At 41.2% G+C, this 20,270-nt stretch overlaps 1 protein-coding gene across 2 annotated transcripts in view; it reads right to left on the bottom strand.

Moving 5' to 3' along the window:
• LOC119655109 (ATP-sensitive inward rectifier potassium channel 15) overlaps positions 1 to 20,270 on the bottom strand; it is a 108,396-nt gene that overhangs the window by 4,329 nt on the left and 83,797 nt on the right. For both annotated transcript variants that reach the window (XR_005249878.1, XM_038060831.1), the window contains exons 5-6: positions 3,768 to 3,874; positions 3,369 to 3,705 (exon numbers count right to left, since the gene is read on the bottom strand). Coding sequence is in view for 1 of the 2 variants with exons in the window: in XM_038060831.1 (XP_037916759.1) it covers positions 3,369 to 3,705; positions 3,768 to 3,874 (444 nt within the window). In the remaining variant the exon portion in view is untranslated. The remainder of the gene's footprint in view (positions 1 to 3,368; positions 3,706 to 3,767; positions 3,875 to 20,270) is intronic.

Below are 20,270 nucleotides of genomic sequence, written 5' to 3'. Positions count from 1 at the left end.
CTATATCCCTTCAAATAAAGTTAATAATAGTGTATTACTATAATTTTCAGTAATTGGCTGAAAGGTGATTAATTGTAAACTTGTGCTTATAAGGTCAAATGTTGCAATACCTAATAAAATTAGGTGTTCTGATTCATCAGTAAGAACATTTTAAGCAAATTATTTGAAAACGGAGAGTTTAGTTCGTGAGCCTGAAGGTGGACTTCACCGCGCTTCACTGCGATAGTGCATTGTATCAAGCAAATTTAATGATTTTCTTTAATTTTCAAATATCATTGGCATTATAACGTTGTATATTTCGATTTATAACGGCCAAAACCTTTTAATAGGATTGGGTTGTGGGCTGTTTGAAGACTACGATAGGATCTTAGTCCCGCAAATATCTTAATACTCCTTAACCCCTGCAAAGAAAACAAGTCGGGAAACCGGAAGCTAGATGCTTTAGGTATGAAAGGTTTTGTGTATTTCTTTTATAAAGAGTGTGCATTTGTCCCATTAGCATGTAGCACGTAAAATATGCATATATTATGTGAAAATAGCCACTTTCAGGTGATATTGACATTCATAGTCTTGAATTTGCAGAAGAGCGACAGTTTTGACCTAGTATAACTTTGTTAGTAATAGTGCGATTTTCACCAAATTTGGCAGGATCATGCTTTATACTGTAGCCTATATTGCTGCAAAATTCTGTGATTGTAGGGTGAACTTAAGGGGGGTTTTCCTGTCAATTACTGAAAATTATAGTAATGTGCTATTATTAACTTTATTTGAACAGCTATCGGTATGGAGGGTATTTCGGAGCCTACGGACCATATAGTGGCAGCCCTGAAACTATCAAACCGAAAAATCTGAAAAAAATCAGGAGGCTGCCACTGTATGGTGCCTGGACTCCGAAATACCTTCCATGCCGATATCTGTTTAAATAAAGTTATTAATAGTATATTACTACAATTTTTTGTAATTGGTTAGAAACCCCCCTTAAGTTCATCCTAGTACCATGAAATTTAGCAGTGATATAAGCTATAATGTAGAGCACGATCTTACCAAGTTTGGTGGAAATCGCACTATTACTAACAAAGTTATAATACCTCAAATTTGTAGCTTCTTTGAAAATTGAAGACTATGAATGTCAATATCACCCGAAAGTGAATATTCTCACATAATATATGGATACATTACGTGCTACGTACTAAGAAATACACAAAACTTTTCGTACCTGAAGCGTCCAGCTTCCGGTTTCCCGACTTGTTTATACTTAATAATAATCGTTGGCGCAACAATTCAATTGGATCAAGGGGTTGAAGTTTGTTAGAGCACTTCATACAAGACTGTAACGGTATGCTACAGTACATTGTAGGAGACAATGTAGACAGCATTGCGCTCGAATGAGATTATTACCCTGATTTGACTCAGATACTCATTCATAGTTGGGTCGCCTGGTGTCCGATGTCAAATCATGATACAAATCCTATTGCCACCAGTGAGATTTGGATTACGACGGACACATAGGCATACTTAGGCTAGCTAATTCGCAGTGCCTACCAGCAATATGATTTCTCCAATACCATGGCTAGTAATTGCCTCTCCAGACCATAAAGTATGGAGAATGCTTTATAATACTTTATACTTCTTCGTCACGGTATCGTCCATTGTTTATACGTCGCACCATGACTTCCAAATCTGGGTCAATTAAGGTTTCGCCAGAGGAAATTATATCAGACCCATCATCTGTTGACCAACTTTGTCTCTTTTTTAGTCGATCGGAGTGTCCGGATAGCCGAGTGGTTAGAGCACAAAGCTGCCGTAGGGAAGGTCGCGGTTCAAACCTTACTGGTGGCAGTAGGATTTATATCATGATTTGATGTCAGAAACCAGTTGACTCAGCTGTGCATGAGTACCTGAATAAAATCAAAGTAATAATCTCGGGGAAGCGCAATGCTGACCACATTGCCTCCTACAGTGTACTACTGTAGTGTACCGTTACGGTCTTGAATGAAGTGCTCTAACACACTTCGAGACCCTGATCCAATATGGATTGTTGCGCCAACGATTATCATTATTAGTTGATCGGAACACATTTTCACTGTAAGAAAAGATTTTTTTTAAGGGAATGAATAAATGAATTTCAATGTTAGACTAAGCTGCTTACATCCACATGATGGGTATCCTTTAACTCCCACACTAACTTCGGAACCAGTTTTAAGGCGATTGCGCAGAGATATTCGCAACAGATTCCCATCTTTCTGTTCGCTCGTCTTCCTTGAAAGTCCACTGTCAGACTGATGCACTAAATTCTTCGTTTTCCAATAATTTGCTTAAAATTTTCTTACTGATGATCTTAATGATAATAAAATTAATGATCTTGATCTTTTGCCTTGTAATGACAATAAATCCAAAACAAATTAACCAAAACGGAATTTCAGAAGCTGAACGCTACGGGTATAAAGGTTTTGTGTTCATCTTCATGCGAAATTTTCTATTCATGTTTCATCCATCCATACATAGCTAAAAATTCAAAATATTCCTTGATATATCCAATTCCACCGTTCACGTAAAATACAAAATTTTGACATTCTGTAAATTTGTTAATAATAGTTGAATTTCCTTCAAAATTGTGTAATATATTATTACTTATAATGGTACCAAATTTAGTACCGCTAAGTTGAACTTAAGGAGGGTTTTCAAGTAAATTTCTAAAATATAGTAATATGCTATTATTAACTTGATTTGAGCAGATATCCGGAATGGGATGTATTTTGAGGCCTGGATTTTGCATGGGTGCATCATTGTTATTTTTTTCAGATTTTTCGGTTGGAGGGGTTCTGGGAGCGAGGCTTCCCCTGCCCTATGTTCCATTCAACAGTCAAATATTAATAATAATAATCCAAAAATCGATACCCTTTCATTTCATACCCCACATGCCTACATTCTGTGGAAAAAATGTTGCACCCCCTTGGCATGTATGGGGAGCCCCCTTCAAAAACCACCCACAGCATAATGTCGTGGTAGTAAGTTCAGCCGTATTCGAGCTCGATTTTAATAGGGTTTTGTTTCACACAAAACCTTAAAAAAGCCAATTAAAACGCTTCCAATCGCCCTCAGCTTTTTCTGACCGCTACTGTAAGAAAAATTGGCCTGATCGGAGATGGTCAGTGAATATTATCGGGAATACGCAAGGAGAACGATATTACTCATTCATTTTAGTTAAATTAATCTGCACTAATTTTAGGTAGATGTGCGTTTTTAGAAAGAGTACGTTGTAAAGCAAATATTTGGTTGGTTTTTCGACAAATGGATAGTGGTTTGTTTATAAGTAAGGGGACTGACTAAACTTATATACTATTATTGTAGAAATAAATATATTTTACCGGGACAGTTGCGTTGAAGTTTTCGTAATCGATTGTATACACATTTTTCGATGCATTATAATGAATGATATTGACGAAGCATTCGCCCCAGGTAATTTCTTTTGGTAAATACGATGTCCTGGATTCGGTGATTTGCCCAGAAGATGGCGAACTACCTGTTAATGAAACTATAACTTCAAATTCTTTATTAGTATAATCTTCACAGATATATTTGTAGAAGGGACTTCTTCTATCAATGAAATGACAAATTGTAGTAGGCCATAATATAAACGGAGTTCCACTGTCTTCAATTTTCAATTCATTTAAACATTTTCCGAGGTATTCACCTTCTTGCGATCTATGAAAATATATGAATCACATTAAATTGAATCGTTCTTTAAATGCTAAAGACACAATTACCTTCTATCTTCTAGTAAAAATACCCTGATTTTAGTTCCGATAGCTTGTTGTCCTTTTTGATCACAAACTCTTATTACCAGGCAGATATTTCCGTCACGTTGGCAAATCTTAAACGAAAGAAAAATGTGATGAAATGATCGTGAGCACCAAAAATTGAGCAAAAGTAGTGTATTGTTTATGAAGTCGTAGATTTGAGAATTTACGATTATATCTGTTTTATACTTCATTTTTTATTAACGTTTTGTGTGAAACAAAATCTTATTAGAATCGAGTCGATGTCTGTCTGTCTGTCGCACCTGATTTATTCGGAAACGGCTAGACCGATTGTCAGGAAATTCGGTGAGAATGTGTAGTCTGTGAATGTAGCAAGTGGCGTCATTTGGTGGTAAGTGTAAGGAGGCCATACATGCGAATTTTATTTTACAGGGGTATCATATTTGATATCGCATGAAAGATAGAGGACTGGGGGCTCAAAATATGAACCTCAAAAAGTGTAATAGGTCTTGTTCTCAAAACCTATCGAACATAGAAATCTGAAAAAATTACATTAGTGTATCTAAACAAAATCTAAGCCTCATAATACATCCGATTCCCATATAAAAAATAACATAAGGCATAACTTTGGCCAGCTTGAAGGAGGAAATCCAACTATTTCTAACAAAGTTACAGAAGGTACAACTTTTACATTCTATGTAAATTTCGTGCATTCTAAATCGTGTATGACGTCATTATAACATCAATTCGTCAATACGACCACAAAGTGAACGCATATGAATGGGGATTGCAGGGAAACATTTCGTCTTAAGTTTCTAATCACTTCCATATCAATATCAATTACTCGGGACAGATATACGTATGTGTTAATATGTACATGTATGCTTCCCCCAAAGGGGAACACCTAATTCATATAGATATATTTGTACATTAAACCAGCGGTATTCAATATACATACTGTATATGTGATATGTATGCTTTTCTGCACGAAGTAAATTGGAAATACGTGTGAGATCAATTTATATACATGCATATATAAGTATAGTATTCGGTAATAGGCAATGTTTATTAGTTTATTGTGAACATAATATTTACGTCTGCAATATGTACTTATATCTTGTAGGTTGAAAAAAAAATATGAAGGAATATTTCGGGTTTTTAGCCATATACGAATGCAAAAATGTGCCTAGAAAGTTTCTCACAAAGATGAACACAAAACCTTTATACCCCTTTCGTCTACTGGAATTTAAGGATCATTATCAATTGATACTATTGAGTTGTATGATATGGCTTTGCTGTTAAATCAGTCGCTCATTTTTCTCGCTTTTATTGGCTCTCCTTCGTATATTCAGTGGGGAACTATCCTTTTTTTCCTGAACGACATCAAGTTCGGTGTCGCCGTTCGCAGAAACAGGGCTACTTAGATATACAAGTTGTTCGACACTTTTGATGTTTTGCTCATTGTGTAAATAGGAAGGGTACGATTATCAATTAGATCCTGAGTCCGAATCTGCGAGTCTTCGTCTCCATGTCCAAGGTTAATGAATCGGTGAGGGAGTAAACAGATATTAACGCAATCGAGGTGCTTGAGGAAACATGATATCTTCCATTGAAGAAAAAGTATAATCAAAAAAGGGTGTTAACGTGGTTGGTATGGTACAGAAGAACTCCGAACAAAAACCAGCTGGTTCTCTGTTAATCAGACTTTCAAGGTGCCCCTTGATACGTCCCAGGATGATTCTGTCTAATATTTTCGTGATAGCAGAAAATACGCAAATACCCTTTCATTCGTTGCACTCAAGACGGACGCCCTTTTTTAGAATCTTAGTATTATTACGTGTTGTATTTGAGGGGACTCACTGGTTGGTACTGGCAAATATGTGATCGATATTGTCGTAGAAAATGCAATAAAATGTGGAATATCGTTATGGGTGTGTGTTACATTGTGAAATGCATAGTGTTCTGTATTGTAATATTGGCACATTGAATACGCTTCGAGGCAATTATTTGTCAGCATATAAGAAATATGGGTTAAGGTGGGTTAAGATTAGGTTTTTGCCTCCTATTATGCTATATACGGAATTTGGAGATATTCGGACTTCGTTCTATCACTTTTAATTTGTTCTCGCTTCAAAAAGAAATATTCGCATTAGAAATCGTTTACATTCGCACGAAACTAGCTATCGGAAGTCCCCTTTGCCAATATTCAAGTCCCAGGTCAATCAAAGTGAAAGTCCCCTTTGCCAATATTCAAGTCCCAGGTCAATCAAAGTGAAAACTACGCGTCGTCCTAAAACTCCATTCGCTGGGACTAACCGAGATAGAATAGAAGGACGTTGGCTGCCCATAATGAAAAGTGTAGAGAAAAAAAAATAAACTTTCATTTTCTTTTATAAACGGCGGCTGGCGGTTCAATCCAGAAGGACGAGAGTTTCCGGGCCGGCTCCATGCCAAACCGGCAGCGTGGCCGTACACTGCGCCGGCGAATTCACCACGGCAATGCAGCTGTGGTTCATGCCACATCACTCCGCTCCCAGCTGAAACTGCGCGGGTTTGGCGGAGGAACCCTGGACGGGATCCCGCCTATGGAGTTACCGGGCGAACTTGACGTTTCGCGAGTGCTTTTTTGGAGCATCGCCCGGTTCGGCGAAGGTCTTCAGCGTTGACAAAGGGATCCATTTGGGCCCGCGCCAGGACGTTGAGCTTGAAGGAGTGCTTCCTTCGCTCCGGAGTTTAAAGCGGGCTTCGTATGGTGGGTGCAGCTGCCTCCAAGCAGCGTCCACCCTAATGAGGATGTCTCGAGGTCCCTGGGGGATTCGACCTTCGGCGTCGTGTATCGTGAAGGTGAAGTCGGCCGCAGTTTCGAAACCGTGTCTCCGAGCAGGTGCAGCATGATGGAGTCACCTAACTCTGTTCTGCTATCCAGCACAGGGTTGGCGGGGAGTCGCATTCTCCCCGTACATCGTCTCCGCGAAGCTGCCCGAGAATTCCTTTCAGTTAGCTTTGCAGATGCCAAGGGGGACGAAAGACAAGGACTGCGACACAAAGGGCTTGTTGCGAGCCATCAAACCGGCTTCTAGTTTTCGGTGCCCATGTTCCACCATCCAATTGGACTGCCGATGGTATGCAGTAGTACTGTGATGTTTGAAACCAAGGAGCTTGCCTAACTTTGAGAAAAGAGTAGAGTCAAACTGCATTCCCTGGTCCGTGATGGTAATCTGGTACATCAAAGCATGGGATCCATATTAGACAGAGGGCCTCAGCACATGATTGTATCGTAATGTCAGTCAGAGGTATTGCTTCAGGCCACCGCGTAAACTTGTCGACGATTGTGAGGCAATACTTGTATCCGTGCGGATATCGTAAAGGGCCAATGATGTCGAAGTGGATGGTGTGGAAGCGCTTGGTCGACCTAAGGAATACGCCTACTTCCTTTCTTAAGTGCTTGTTGATTTTGCATTTCTTCTACGCAATGCAATGTCTGGCCCAAGAGTTTATGTCCTTGTTTATGGAGGGTCAGAAGTATTTTTTAGTGACTAGCCAGTTCGTCGTCCTGATACCTGGGTGCGCAAGATCGTGTAATGCGTCAAATATTTCCTTACGAAAATCGGCCGGAATGAATTGCGTAGGTCTTCTATCTGAAGTCTTGCAAAGTGAGTGGGAGTTTGAGCCGAAGATTGGAAACTCCGTGGACTTTTAGTTGAAGTTTGTCTTCAGGCTCTGAAGCTCTGCGTCGTTGTTCTGCGCCTCGGCGATGGCCGGATAATCGATTGCGGCAGGGATTGTGATCTCCGAGACTGGAGACAAAGCGTCCAAAACGACGTCTTTTCCAGGCACGCGTTGGATATCGGAAGTAAACTGGCTGATGAAGCTCAGTTGCCGAAGTTGGCGAGGGGATGCTTTGTTGGGCTTTTGTTTAAGCGCGAAAGTGTGTGTGTTGTGGTCCGTGAACACTGTTGATGGCATGTCCTCAAGGAAGAAGCGGAAGTATTTGATGGAGAGGTACGCGGCGAGTAGCTCACAATCGTAGGCACTGTAATTACGTTGAGCTAGGTTGAGAACTGACACTTCAGTGCCCCCTGAGAGGGTCGACGTAGTACTGCACTTCGGGAACCATCGCCGAGGCACCTAACGAGTCTAATTTTTTTTGCATTGAAATTGCATCCAGTGGTACATTTAGTCGCTTGGGCTCCGAATTTATATTGGTATCAGCAAATCGTCGGGCCCCACGAGGGTCCCGGCGTGCGAATACACGAACGCCAATTTCAATCGCGGTGCTCGAACGAAAGCGTTCGCATTAAAAAGCTTCAATCGTACAATTTTATGCTATTGATGATTAATGTTTTCTTTTACAAAATGCGGATCTGATCTCAACGATCTGTTGAAATTTTTACATAAATTCTGATAGCAGGTTATTCACATATTGAAATCACTTAATTAAATACGATAGCAGAGTAGATTGTAAGAAAGCTGTATAACTTCTAAGAAACTACTTCTGAACTTAATTTCAAAATAAAAAAGAAAATCGTACACAACGCTAATTACAGCGACATAATAAAGTATTTAAAACAAGTCGGGAAACCGGAAGCTAGACGCTTCAGGTACGAAAGGTTTTGTGTATTTCTTTTATAAAGAGATTTGAGTGTGCATTTGTCCCATTAGCATGTTGCCCGTAAAATATGCATATATTAAGTGAAAATATCCACTTTTAAGTGATATTGACATTCATAATCTTGAATTTGCGGACGAATGACAGTTTTGACCTAGTATAACTTTGTTAGTAATAGTGCGATTTTCATCAAATTTGGCAAGACCATACTCTATGCTGTAACCTACATTGCAGCAATTTTGTCATTCTAGGGTGAACTTAAGGGGGGTTTTACTTTTAATCACTAAAAATTATAGTAATGTACTATTATTAACTTCAGGTATCGGTATGGAGGGTATTTCGGAGCCTAGGCACCATATAGTGGAAGCCCCCAGACTTTTTTCAGATTTTTCGGTTAAGTAGTTTCTGAGAATGGGTTCGTTAAAAAAATGATCGCTTTCAGCCCCCCGCACTCCGCACCTTTACAACAAATGTCAAAACTCAGACCGGAAAAGTACTAACCGAGACCTTTAATTTGATACCCGACACGACTATATTTGATGAAAAAAAAATTTACACCCCTCTTTTGCATGTATGGGGACCCTCCTTAAATTCGACGTAAAAGGATGTAACTCACTACATGCGTGAGCGTTCACAGTTCCCACCTTTCTACCAAATTTGGTGCGAATCGCTACAACCGTCTCTGAGAAAAATGCGTGTGACGGACAGACAGACAGACAGACAATAAACCGATTTTAATAAGGTTTTCTGTTTACACAAAACCTTAAAAATGGTAAACGGTAAATTATAGTCCTAGAGATAATCTACTGGCTTGTTTCGAGATAGAATATAGTGTAGTTGTAAGGTTGTAGGGACATGCTTGTGCTTTGATTTCAATATCTAATTTTCAAAGGGAATCAAATATATCAGACAAACGGTAGATTCTGATTGTTTCATGCAAATGGCTCAATAAAGCATCTGTTGAAAATTGTCATGTATTGTATGTTTCGTTTTTTAGGCCATTTCACTGCCACACGACCTGTTACACTTGAACGTCTTTGCGATGTGTTTCAACCGTTTAAACGGAATTCCCGCCGCATACTTAACTTCGGTGATCGAACGAGAACCGGTGGACCGTTGATAACTCTTTAAAGGGGTCATCCCGTGTGAAGGCCATTTTCTTCCGCTCTTTTAAAAGAAAAATTTGAGAAGAACTGGACGAAGGTACAAATATGAATTTTTCATCATATACAGGGTGCGGCAGCATAACTTCCTTTTTTCAAAACTCAATAAAAACTATTGTATGCATCGGAAAATATTTATTTATTTTTTGTAATGTAGGTACATGTCTAAAGTTTTTATTTACATTGTTTTGAAGATAAAATCTGTTAGGTGACGTCCCCCATTCTCCATATATTGCGTAAACCGATTTCTGGCGTTTGTCATGACTCTTGTTAGCATAGCAGGTGTTATGTTGGCAATTTCTTCTTGGATGTTGGTCTTCAAATCTTGTAGGGTTCTTGGACGGTTCACATAAACACGGGATTTCAAAAAACCCCATAGAAAAAAATCATAAGGGGACAGATCGGGAGAGCGTGCCGGCCATTCCAAATCGCCTCTAATTGAGATAAGGCGCTCTGGAAAGTGTTCCCTCAAAACAGCCATCGATGCTCTTAAAGTGTGTGCTGTTGCACCGTCTTGTTGGAACCAAGTGTCCCCCAAATCCAAATTTGCGATTTCCAGATGCGTGTTTGCGCGCAGAACGCCGTGGCGATCACAGCATTGACGCTCTCACTGCTTCAACGTTGTCAGGTGATCTAACGGGCCGAGGGACTCCAGTTCTTCCTTTTGTCGCACTTGCAGTTTGTCTGAATGTAGTGACCCATGTAACACTTGATTTGCGGTCTGGGGCGGCAGCCAAGGGGGCTAAATTAAAGCGATCCCGAAATGTACGCTGTGTTGCAATAACCGAACATTCGCTTGAAAAGTAAACCTCAACAGCAAAGGCACGCTCCTCACTATTCCAACGCATGATGGCGACTGAACCGTGTCGGGACAAAACTTTACAAACTTTTAGGGCGCTGTGGTCATCTTCAATTCAATGTGCGGACTTAACTACAGTCCGCCTTGTTAAACTTTTTTTTTGCGAATTTTGCTGTTATTTCAAGGCTTCTTTAAGGAATAAAATAAACTACCCAATCAGTCCCAATTATCCTAGTTTGCAGGCCATAGAAATATGTTCTGAATAAGTCCTGAATATTTCAAAGAATTTCGTTAGATCGATTTTGGGCTATGGTGGCAGCAAATTTTCAACATGCAGTTTCGAGGAAAACGCTAGAATGCGATTTTTAACCATAAAATCTGAACTGACCATTAATCTGCTATATCTGGTCTAAAAACCTTAGGTTTCCTGAAGAAACACAAGTAAAGCCTTGGCTTCAATTCTTATGATTTTAGTTATTCAAACGTCATCGTTGTATAAACATCCGTTCGAGCCGGCGACGTCGCAAGTCGGCAGTCGTGGCGGCGACAGTACATTGTGTCGACGGAGGCGAAATCACCACGGCAATACAGTCGTGGTTCATGCCTCCGATGTGCCGCCGCAAGGTCAAAGGGCGAAACGTGGATTGGTACACACGATGAAGCATAAAATCTTGGAAACGCCTGCTGGACCAGCATCTTACTACCGGTGACCGCTGGTAATTCTTTCTTAATGAAAAACTACCGACGGAGAAGGATGAAGGCGAATCTCTCGCGCTTAGAAACGGCACAAATTGTACCAACTGGTCCTCTAGATTTGGGATTGCGTATGACTGACAGCCGTACACAGAAAACCAAAGTTTCAGAGCCACAAGAAGGGCCTCAGACTGGATTGACAACACAACGACGATCCCCACAAAGAAAACGGAATAACGATTTGCGCATTTTCTCATGGACCGCGCGATCCCTGTACAGAAAAGTTGCCGCCAGGCAGTTAGTCGGTACGCGGTCCCAATATAGGGCGGATGTAAGCGCGTTTCAAGAGGTGCACTAGACAGAGATCGGTTTCCTGGAGAAGAGCCATTACACTATATATTATAGTGGCGATCCGGTAAACTAACATATGCATTCGGGGCAGGTTTCTTAGCTAGCTAAAAATGAAACTTGCTTTTATCGGTTTTGAAAACATAAGTGGGCGGCTATCCACTCTGCGTTTATGCCTCTTCAGAGGAGACTGCAAGGTCGAAGAAGGATACCTTCCACGAGGCAGTAAAACGAAGCTCGCTCCAGGTATGATATCAAAATCATACTTGGAGATTACAATAGCCAAGTATGGACGGAGCCGGTATACGGGCGATACGTTGGCTCCCATAGCTCACACAAAACTATGACGGACTGCGGGCTATCGAATCAGAGGTGTCGCACGAAATGGTTGTTGGAAGTACCTGGTTTGCAGGGAAAGCGATTGTAGTATCCGTGAATTAGCAGCATGAGCGAGAGAATGCAGTCAATAATGTACAATATTCCTCTTTTTCGCACTTTTTTACACTTTACGCTTTTCTATCCGTCCCAATTTCTTTACCATTAATTTTTAACACCATTGATGATTGATTTTACTTTGAAAATGCCTCCGTATATGGATAGACTCTGATATATTGGCACGCTCAGATGACCGCACTGATAAGGGGGTATGTCACCCTTCCGAGACTGTCGCCAAAAACTTTATTAGTTTGGGATCAATGCACACATGCACAATACGGGCGTGGGTCATCGGTTAACCAGGTATGCGGTACGCTGTCAAAAGCCTTAGCATAATCGATATAGCAACTAAAGAGGTTTCTTTGGCCTCTAGTTGCCTGTCCTACAATTACCGAGTGGATAATGAGTTGCGTGTAGTGTCTGAGTCCCGCGGGTGTTAAAAATGGATTTTTCATGGTGAATCTTTTCGGTCACTCAAACCAATAACGCGAAAGCGAATCTACTGACCGTGCAATTTGATAGCCGCAACTGCACCACAATACATATCAGCACACAGCCGAGATGTAATGAATCCATTCAACATTGTACCAATATTTTATAATATCAATATAAAGTAATCATATTCAAAATTTAATCGATAAATTTTCAAATATACTAAAATCAATTGTAACATTCCGGTTTCACATTTCGTCTAGAAAAAATTATTCAATTCATTTCAATTTATCATAACGTTCCGATCCAAATGTAATTTAATGTAATTGGATCGATCGTTCAATTTTTTCTTCAATCAATAGCTGACCCCATCAAAATCAATGCACATGCCATGTAAATTTGCAATGTAAACATTATCTATTTTTCACACAGTTAATATTAAGATTATTTATGTATAAATACACTTTGTTAGGTTAAGAAAAATCAGTGAGATTATAACGTTGATATAGAAACAACAGTCTTTTCTATAATTCAAATATTTACACAAAGGTTCCTCACTCCCTTTACCCACAAGTGATTTGATCCTACTACAATTGGATCCTATCGCTTCCTTTAAGTTAGATTATACAACGACTGGAGCGGTCGTTCTATAAGCTACCCAACACCCATCATTGATTTGAGACAGAATTCTAGGAGTTGCTGGAGATCCATAGAGCCTGGGAACACCTAGTCTATGCAAAGGATCCATTTCCGAGAATTCTATACACGCTCCTTGGAGTTTTTCCCGAACCTCAGCAGAGATTTCAGCGGTGGAGAAGAGTGCTTCTGCGAGTATTGAAACTGTTACTTGCAGTGCGGCGTTGTTGTTGCCGCAGTCTCTACAACAGTTGCAGCAGGCGGAGCAGGCATCGTGGCGCCTAGATGTCGGACCGCCTCAAGATTAGCGGCGCTCGGGTTCAGAGTTTTACGGCTCCACGCACGCGGTCGAGTTGTTACTTTTTTTATTTCATTTACAGGTTTAGCTCGCATGTTGCTCATTCATTAGGCTCGCGTGAATACCCGTGTTTGTGAATTTTTTAGGATCCGGTGGACACCCACGCATCGGAAAGGTAGGACGAATTTTTGTAAAATGACATGCCCCCATATTCCCGAGCGTGCAAACAAGTGCCGACGAGCAGAGCCCTATGGGGAATTTCGCTATCTTTTTCGGTTTTGGGGATAGTTCCCCCATCTTGGCCGTCTCCAGCTATTTAGAATGGCTATTACACCATCGAAATCACATTTTATCATAACACAGTCCACAAAACTTACGTGGCCCTCTCCAGTTGGAATCACTTTCAACTAAATTGACCACGTGCCAATCGAACGCCACCGCCTTTCAGCCTTGAGGAATATCAGAGCATATAGGAGGGCCAACCTGATAATCAGGTGAGAGTTAACACTCAAGCCATCCACAAAGCGGCAGACATATCACGAACTTTCGAGGAGCGGAGAAGCAACTTCGCAGACGTAAATAAGAAACCTGGGAGAATTAACAGTTCTATGAACCCGATAAGTAAAGGGACCAACCGCACCAGGCACGGAAGTTTTACCAACAAGTCAGCAGGATGGAACCTTATACACTTCGATGCTTATCCTGCCGAGATAAAGAGGGAAATTTGATTTTCAACAGAATTTCAACAGAGTGATGGGTCGAATATTTTGATGACAACAATCAGAATATCAGTCCCGCCAACTGAAGAAGGCATATAAATACTGCCACCACCAAGTATAAGTCGCCAGCAGCCGATGGAATTACAGCCGAACTGGTTAAGTATGGAGGCGGCCAATTCACCAAGCGGTTTATCAATTTATACTTAAGGGGACAGCGAATCAATTCCTGGTGATTGGAAACAAGGCATTCTCTGTCCCATACATAAAAAGGGGAATATCACGCAGTGCAGCGATTATGGAGATATCATATTGCTGAGATAGCGGAGAATATCTTATAGATAGCTAGCTATTTTGCTAAGCCGGACTCTCCCATACGCCCAGAACACCATTGGCCCATAGCAAAGCCCAGGCAAATCAGCAGCAGATGAGATTTTCTTTCTGCATCTTATTATCGACTTCAAGGCCGCCTACGATAGCACAGTCCTGACCAATGCGCCAGGCCAGATAAAATGAGCAGTATGACACTCGACACATCAACAACGGTGTAAAACAAAGGGATGCCTTGTTATGCGCCCTCTTTGACCTAGTCCTGGCAAAAGTGATCAGCGATGCAGATGTTCGTGCAAGGAGTATCGTCCATAAAGTCCCCCCCTCCCCCCCCCCCCCCCCCCCCCCCCCCCCCCCCTACTGACCTATGCTGATGATATTGATATTATGGGAAATAACCCGAGAATTTCAAACAACCTTCATCCAGATCGAGCAGCCGGCGCGCGAGCTTGGACTGTACATTAATGAATGGAAGAAGAAGTACATGCTGGAAACGTCAGCACCAAAGAACAAAGAAGCGACAACATCAAACCGCACTGTCAAATAAGAACAATAAAGATAGGAGACTACAACTTTGTGATCGTTGATTTCTCGTATCTAGGGTTGAAAATCACAACCGATAATAGTTACGACACTGAAATCTGCGCACGGTTGTTGGCAGCGAACATAACTCATTTCAACTTAAAAAAACTGTTTCGCTTGAAACGTCTCACCATAGGGTCAAAGCTCTAACTGTACGAAATAATGATTTTGCTAGTCCTCATGTATTCCTCGGAGACTTGGGTTCTTAGCGAGAAAAATTTCCAACCCTTGACCGCATTCGAGAGAAGAATCCTCCGAAGAATTTCTGGCTCCCTACAGGGATGAATGATTTTGTAGCCTACATAACGAGCAAATTTATGAGCGATACCATGGCCATCTGATTCTGGATAAAATAAGGTTCAATGGCTTGCGGTGTGCGATTCATTTAATCCACGTAGGTGAGGATGATACTCTCCAGAAAGTCTATAAGGGTAATATCTATGGTAGAAAAAGAAGACGTGGTTCTACCTGGAGCGAGGGCGTAGGCCACGACGTGAGACAGCTTTTAGGGTTATCGGCGCAAAGCCGGGATGTGTGGAGTTTCTTATTAAGGCAGGCCTAGACCGGATATCGGTTGTTACGTCGTTGATGATAATGAAGAATACGTCGTAAGTAATGTTTGTTAAATTAAGTTTAGTTCCAATAAAAACACGAATAAGAGCGCGCAGTGTTTCAATTAAGTAAATTAGTCAGTAGTTCAAGCCCACCCAACTATTGGCCTATGCTGACGATATCGACATCATGGGAAGAACCGCCCGAGACGTACAAACTGCCTTCATCCAGATCGAGCAGGCGGCGCGAGATCTTGGGCTGCACATCAATGAAGGCAAGACAAAATATATGCTGGCAACGTCAGCACCGAAGACGAATCAACCAACAACATCAAACCGCACTGGTCAAACACAAACACGAAGAAGAATAAGGATAGGAGAATACAACTTTGAGACCGTTGACAATTTCTGCTATCTAGGGTCGAAAATCACAACCGATAACAACTACGATGATGAAATCCGCGCACGGTTGTTGTCAGCCAACAGAGCCTATTTCAGCTTACAAAGACTGTTCCGCTCGAAACGTCTCACCATAGGGTCAAAGCTCTTACTGTACAAGACTATGATCTTGCCAGTCCTCATGTATTCCTCGGAAACTTGGATTCTTAGCAAGAAAAATTGCGAACTCTTGACCGCGTTCGAGAGAAGAATCCTCCGAAGAATTTTTGGCCCCCTACATGAGGATGGACGATTCCGCAGCCTACACAATGACGAAATCTATGAGCGATACCATGACCGTCCGGTTGTGGATAAAATCTGGCTCAATAGGTTACGGTGGGCGGGTCACTTAATCCGTATGGATGAAGATGATCCCACCCGGAGAGTCTATAAGGGCAATATCTATGGTAGAAAAAGAAGACGAGGCAGACCCTGCCTAAGATGGAGCGATGGCGTTATTTTTCCATGTAGTCGCATTTCCTGAGTTGTGGTGCAACTTTAAGGCATTAACCTTTTACTTTCCAGAAAATTCTACCGCCATCTTCTTTTTCCAGTTGAGGGCCTTTTGTTTAACTTCTCTGCGAGCCGAATATTTTTTCTCCAAGGGGCGAAGTCAGGATAATATGCGGAGTGGATTAAAAAAGCCGAATAAGTCCAAAAGTACATTGGCGGTGTGCTGTCGGATCGTCTCCACAGAGGCAGAAATTTGATGCAGGTTTTTTTTAAGAGTGTAATGAGCTACCCAGGTTTCATATTCAGTTAAATTGAACTTAGAACTTTCTACTTTTCGACTCGAATCCGGCAACGAAATCCGCGATCGTTAACGATTCCGCTTGTGCTATTCTGTCTGCTGTGTTGGGAATCACATTGCGATTAACTTTCGAAATCCCAATATTACTGTAATTATTTCGGAAAAGAAAAATCTGGAGAGTTGTGGAAACATCGCAGCTTTCCCAATTTTTGGGACATTCAATGGAAACCGAGGGCTCTTCACAGCTCTGATCATCACAGACATCGATTTTAGCTTCATTAAACTTACGACGGGCGCCGCAACTTAAACATGTTGGTTCGGTTCATGACACTTCCGCTGTAAATAGTTTCGATCCTTACAAAAATGTTGGTATACGTTTTACTTTCTTGGAGAAGACACCTAATGACAGTGCGCATCTTATACTTGGCAGGATTTCTTACCGTCATGCTTCACACACACTGAGATAACGAGGCGAGTTTTCATACGAACAAAGTTTGGACTGCGCTACTGAAGTCAATGTACACTCATAATCAACGTTAAGTTCGCTATTTTATCAGAAAAAAGGAAATGCAAGTACCTCAAGAACTTAGAGTTTAGAAAGTGGGAGCGAGGCGCGGAAAGTGAGCGCCACTGGAACTCGACAGTTCTAAGTTTACGTTAACACTTATCTGCTACTTTGATCTGAGGCAATGCAGAACACAAAATTTTGTCGACAAGCGGACTAGATCGCCGTAGTGTTGCTAAGATTGGTCAAGAAGAGGGTGACCTTAGAACTACGTGTTTGGTAAGGTTAGATTCAGTAAACGGGAAAAACCCTAGTTTTACAGGGTTCCGCCCAACCAGTTGTGCATAATGTCAGCAGAAACAACAAATATCGACATGTCTAAAATTAAATAAATTGAAAAAACTGATTAATGGATTTAAAAGAGAGAGAGAATGTGGAGACCTATATGTACTTGGTTACACTACAGTAACAGTGTAGGAGGTAATGTGGCCGGCATTGCGCTCGCCCGAGATTATTACCCTGATTTGACTCAGGTACTCATTCACAGCTGAGTTGACTGATATCCGACATCAAAATCACGATACGAATTCCGCTGCCATTAGTGAGATTTGAACCGCGACCTTCCGTACGTGTGCATTAACAATTCAGCTATCCGGGCGCTCGTCAACTATAACTGAGTCAATATTGCACTTACAAAAAATGAAAACAATCATTTTTTTTTTTATTTGGTATGCTTTTTTCCTACTTAATATCATTTCCACATGAAATGCATGGCTTTCGTGTTATTTGCAAAAAACCGTTGGAAAACATGCTTTTTTTTCGATTAAAAATATGCATTTTTTCGATGAAAAGCTGACGTGTTTGAACACGCACATCGACGCTATATAACTTTTGTTTCTTATTACACCCTCTACTCCGACCTCGAATTTCATGTCAATCGGTCTTGACTGAAAGAATTCGGAGGTCACAGCTGGTTTTCAGTTTTAATGACGGGACTAGTACATAAATATCTATCATAAATAGCGTATTATTCTATTCGTATATTCCGATATTTCGGAAACGATTTGTTCCTTCATCAGTACTACACGGACGTGTATCTTTCAAATAACTTAATCCGTAGAAACACCGTAGGATTACACTTAAATACTTTCACTTTCCATTGATTTAATAAAGACACCCCCTTCAATGCAAAAACTACTCAAAATTTCCATTCAACACTACTTTTCACTTTAAATCACACGCAACCGCTTGCAATTTTACAACGTGCAAAACTACAAATCACATGCCACACCAGATCAAATTGGAAACTAACGTATTCGCTGTTGCATTTCGATTGGAATCAACTTGGAAACTAAGCATTCGTAATTCATTCGATCGAACCAACACACCACACAATTCCTCCAGTAATCAATTGCTGCTTCGGAAGGAAGCAAATCTGGAAACATCTGCACAAGAATGCAGTTCACCACATTGGCTCCATATAATATATGAATTTGTGATGAACTCTCGACAACGAAATAAATTTTCCAATGGATCGTCATACAGGGAGATTTTAAAATGCCTGCTATTGCGCTGTTGTTCTGTTTAATTGTTGTTAAGAAGCAGAAGTTTCAGCTTTATTATATTTTCTTAGAGTAGTTTTTTCTGTTATTATTCTGTTACCATATTTTATTTTGTTAAGCAAGAGAAGCAATGCTTCCTGTTCCCGCTCAACCGGATCGAGGGGCGACCAACCTAAGGATGAGCTGAAGGCAACATCCAAAGGCCCGAATTTCAGGGATGGTGTGTTTCAATGCAAAGTGTGTGCAACTATACGAAAATGTATTACTACATCCCACTGTCGCAAGCACTTCAAGCAGTGACGCGGTGATATTAAGTTACAGAGGCACATATTTTAAATCCAAGGCAGCGCGAATCGAGACTGGAGCCTTTTGCATCTGCATGTATAGTCCAGCCATAAGATCGAGCGTTTTTAGTGCTTTATATGAATTTTGCGGGACTAACCCCGTCGCTGGAATCACCACTGAGACTACTTCGATCTTCGATCGGGCCGTAGCTCCGGATTTTTTCTTACTGTTTTTCAACAGTGTTCCAATCCAACGGTGCGGTGACATCGGTTATAAAGCACGCTCGTTCTTTTTTGAGAAGCACAACTAGATCGGATCTATTGTGATTAACAATATAGTCAGTGGCAATAGTGTGATCCCACAGTAGTTTGACCCGATCATTTTCCAAGATTCTCTGCGGAGTATACTTATAATAAGGATGGTAGGTTGTCACAAAGTTATAATTAAACGCAAGGTTTCGAAGATTTTGATTACATGTCTAAAGTTATTTACATTGTTTTGAAGATCAAATCTGTTAGGTGACGTCCCCCATTCTCCATACATTGCGTAAACCGATTTCTGGCGTTTGTCATGACTCTTGTTAGCATAGCAGGTGTTATGTTGGCAATTTCTTCTTGGATGTTGGTCTTCAAATCTTGTAGGGTTCTTGGACGGTTCACATAAACACGGGATTTCAAAAAACCCCATAGAAAAAAAATCACAAGGGGACAGATCGGGAGAGCGTGCCGGCCATTCCAAATCGCCTCTAATTGAGATAAGGCGCTCTGGAAAGTGTTCCCTCAAAACAGCCATCGATGCTCTTAAAGTGTGTGCTGTTGCACCGTCTTGTTGGAACCAAGTGTTTGCGCGCAGAACGCCGTGGCGATCACAGCATTGACACTCTCACTGCTTCAACGTTGTCAGGTGATCTAACGGGCCGAGGGACTCCAGTTCTTCCTTTTGTCGCACTTGCAGTTTGTCTGAATGTAGTGACCCATGTAATACTTGATTTGCGGTCTGGGGCGGGAGCCAACGGGGCTAAATTAAAGCGATCCCGAAATGTACGCTGTGTTACAATAACCGAACATCCGCTTGAAAAGTAAACCTCAACCGCAAAGGCACGCTCCTCACTATTCCAACGCATGATGGCGACTGAACCGTGTCGGGACAAAACTTTACAGTATCCCCTCTTGAACGAGACCACTAGCGCTCTGCTATGACATCAACTAACTAAGTGGCGCGCATTTTAAAAAAGGAAGTTATGCTGTCGCACCCTGTATTTGGCTAGAGGATTGTTTCTCAAAAAAAATTTCAGGAAGAGAATGCACTTGATTATAGTGCAATGTTTTTGAATCAAGTAGCCCCTTCTTCCCTAATGACGTGGGATGGTGATCCTC

The sequence above is a fragment of the Hermetia illucens genome, chromosome 4, assembly GCF_905115235.1.
Source record: "Hermetia illucens chromosome 4, iHerIll2.2.curated.20191125, whole genome shotgun sequence".
NCBI lineage: Eukaryota > Metazoa > Arthropoda > Insecta > Diptera > Stratiomyidae > Hermetia > Hermetia illucens.
This window is presented reverse-complemented; position numbering and strand designations above follow the sequence as displayed.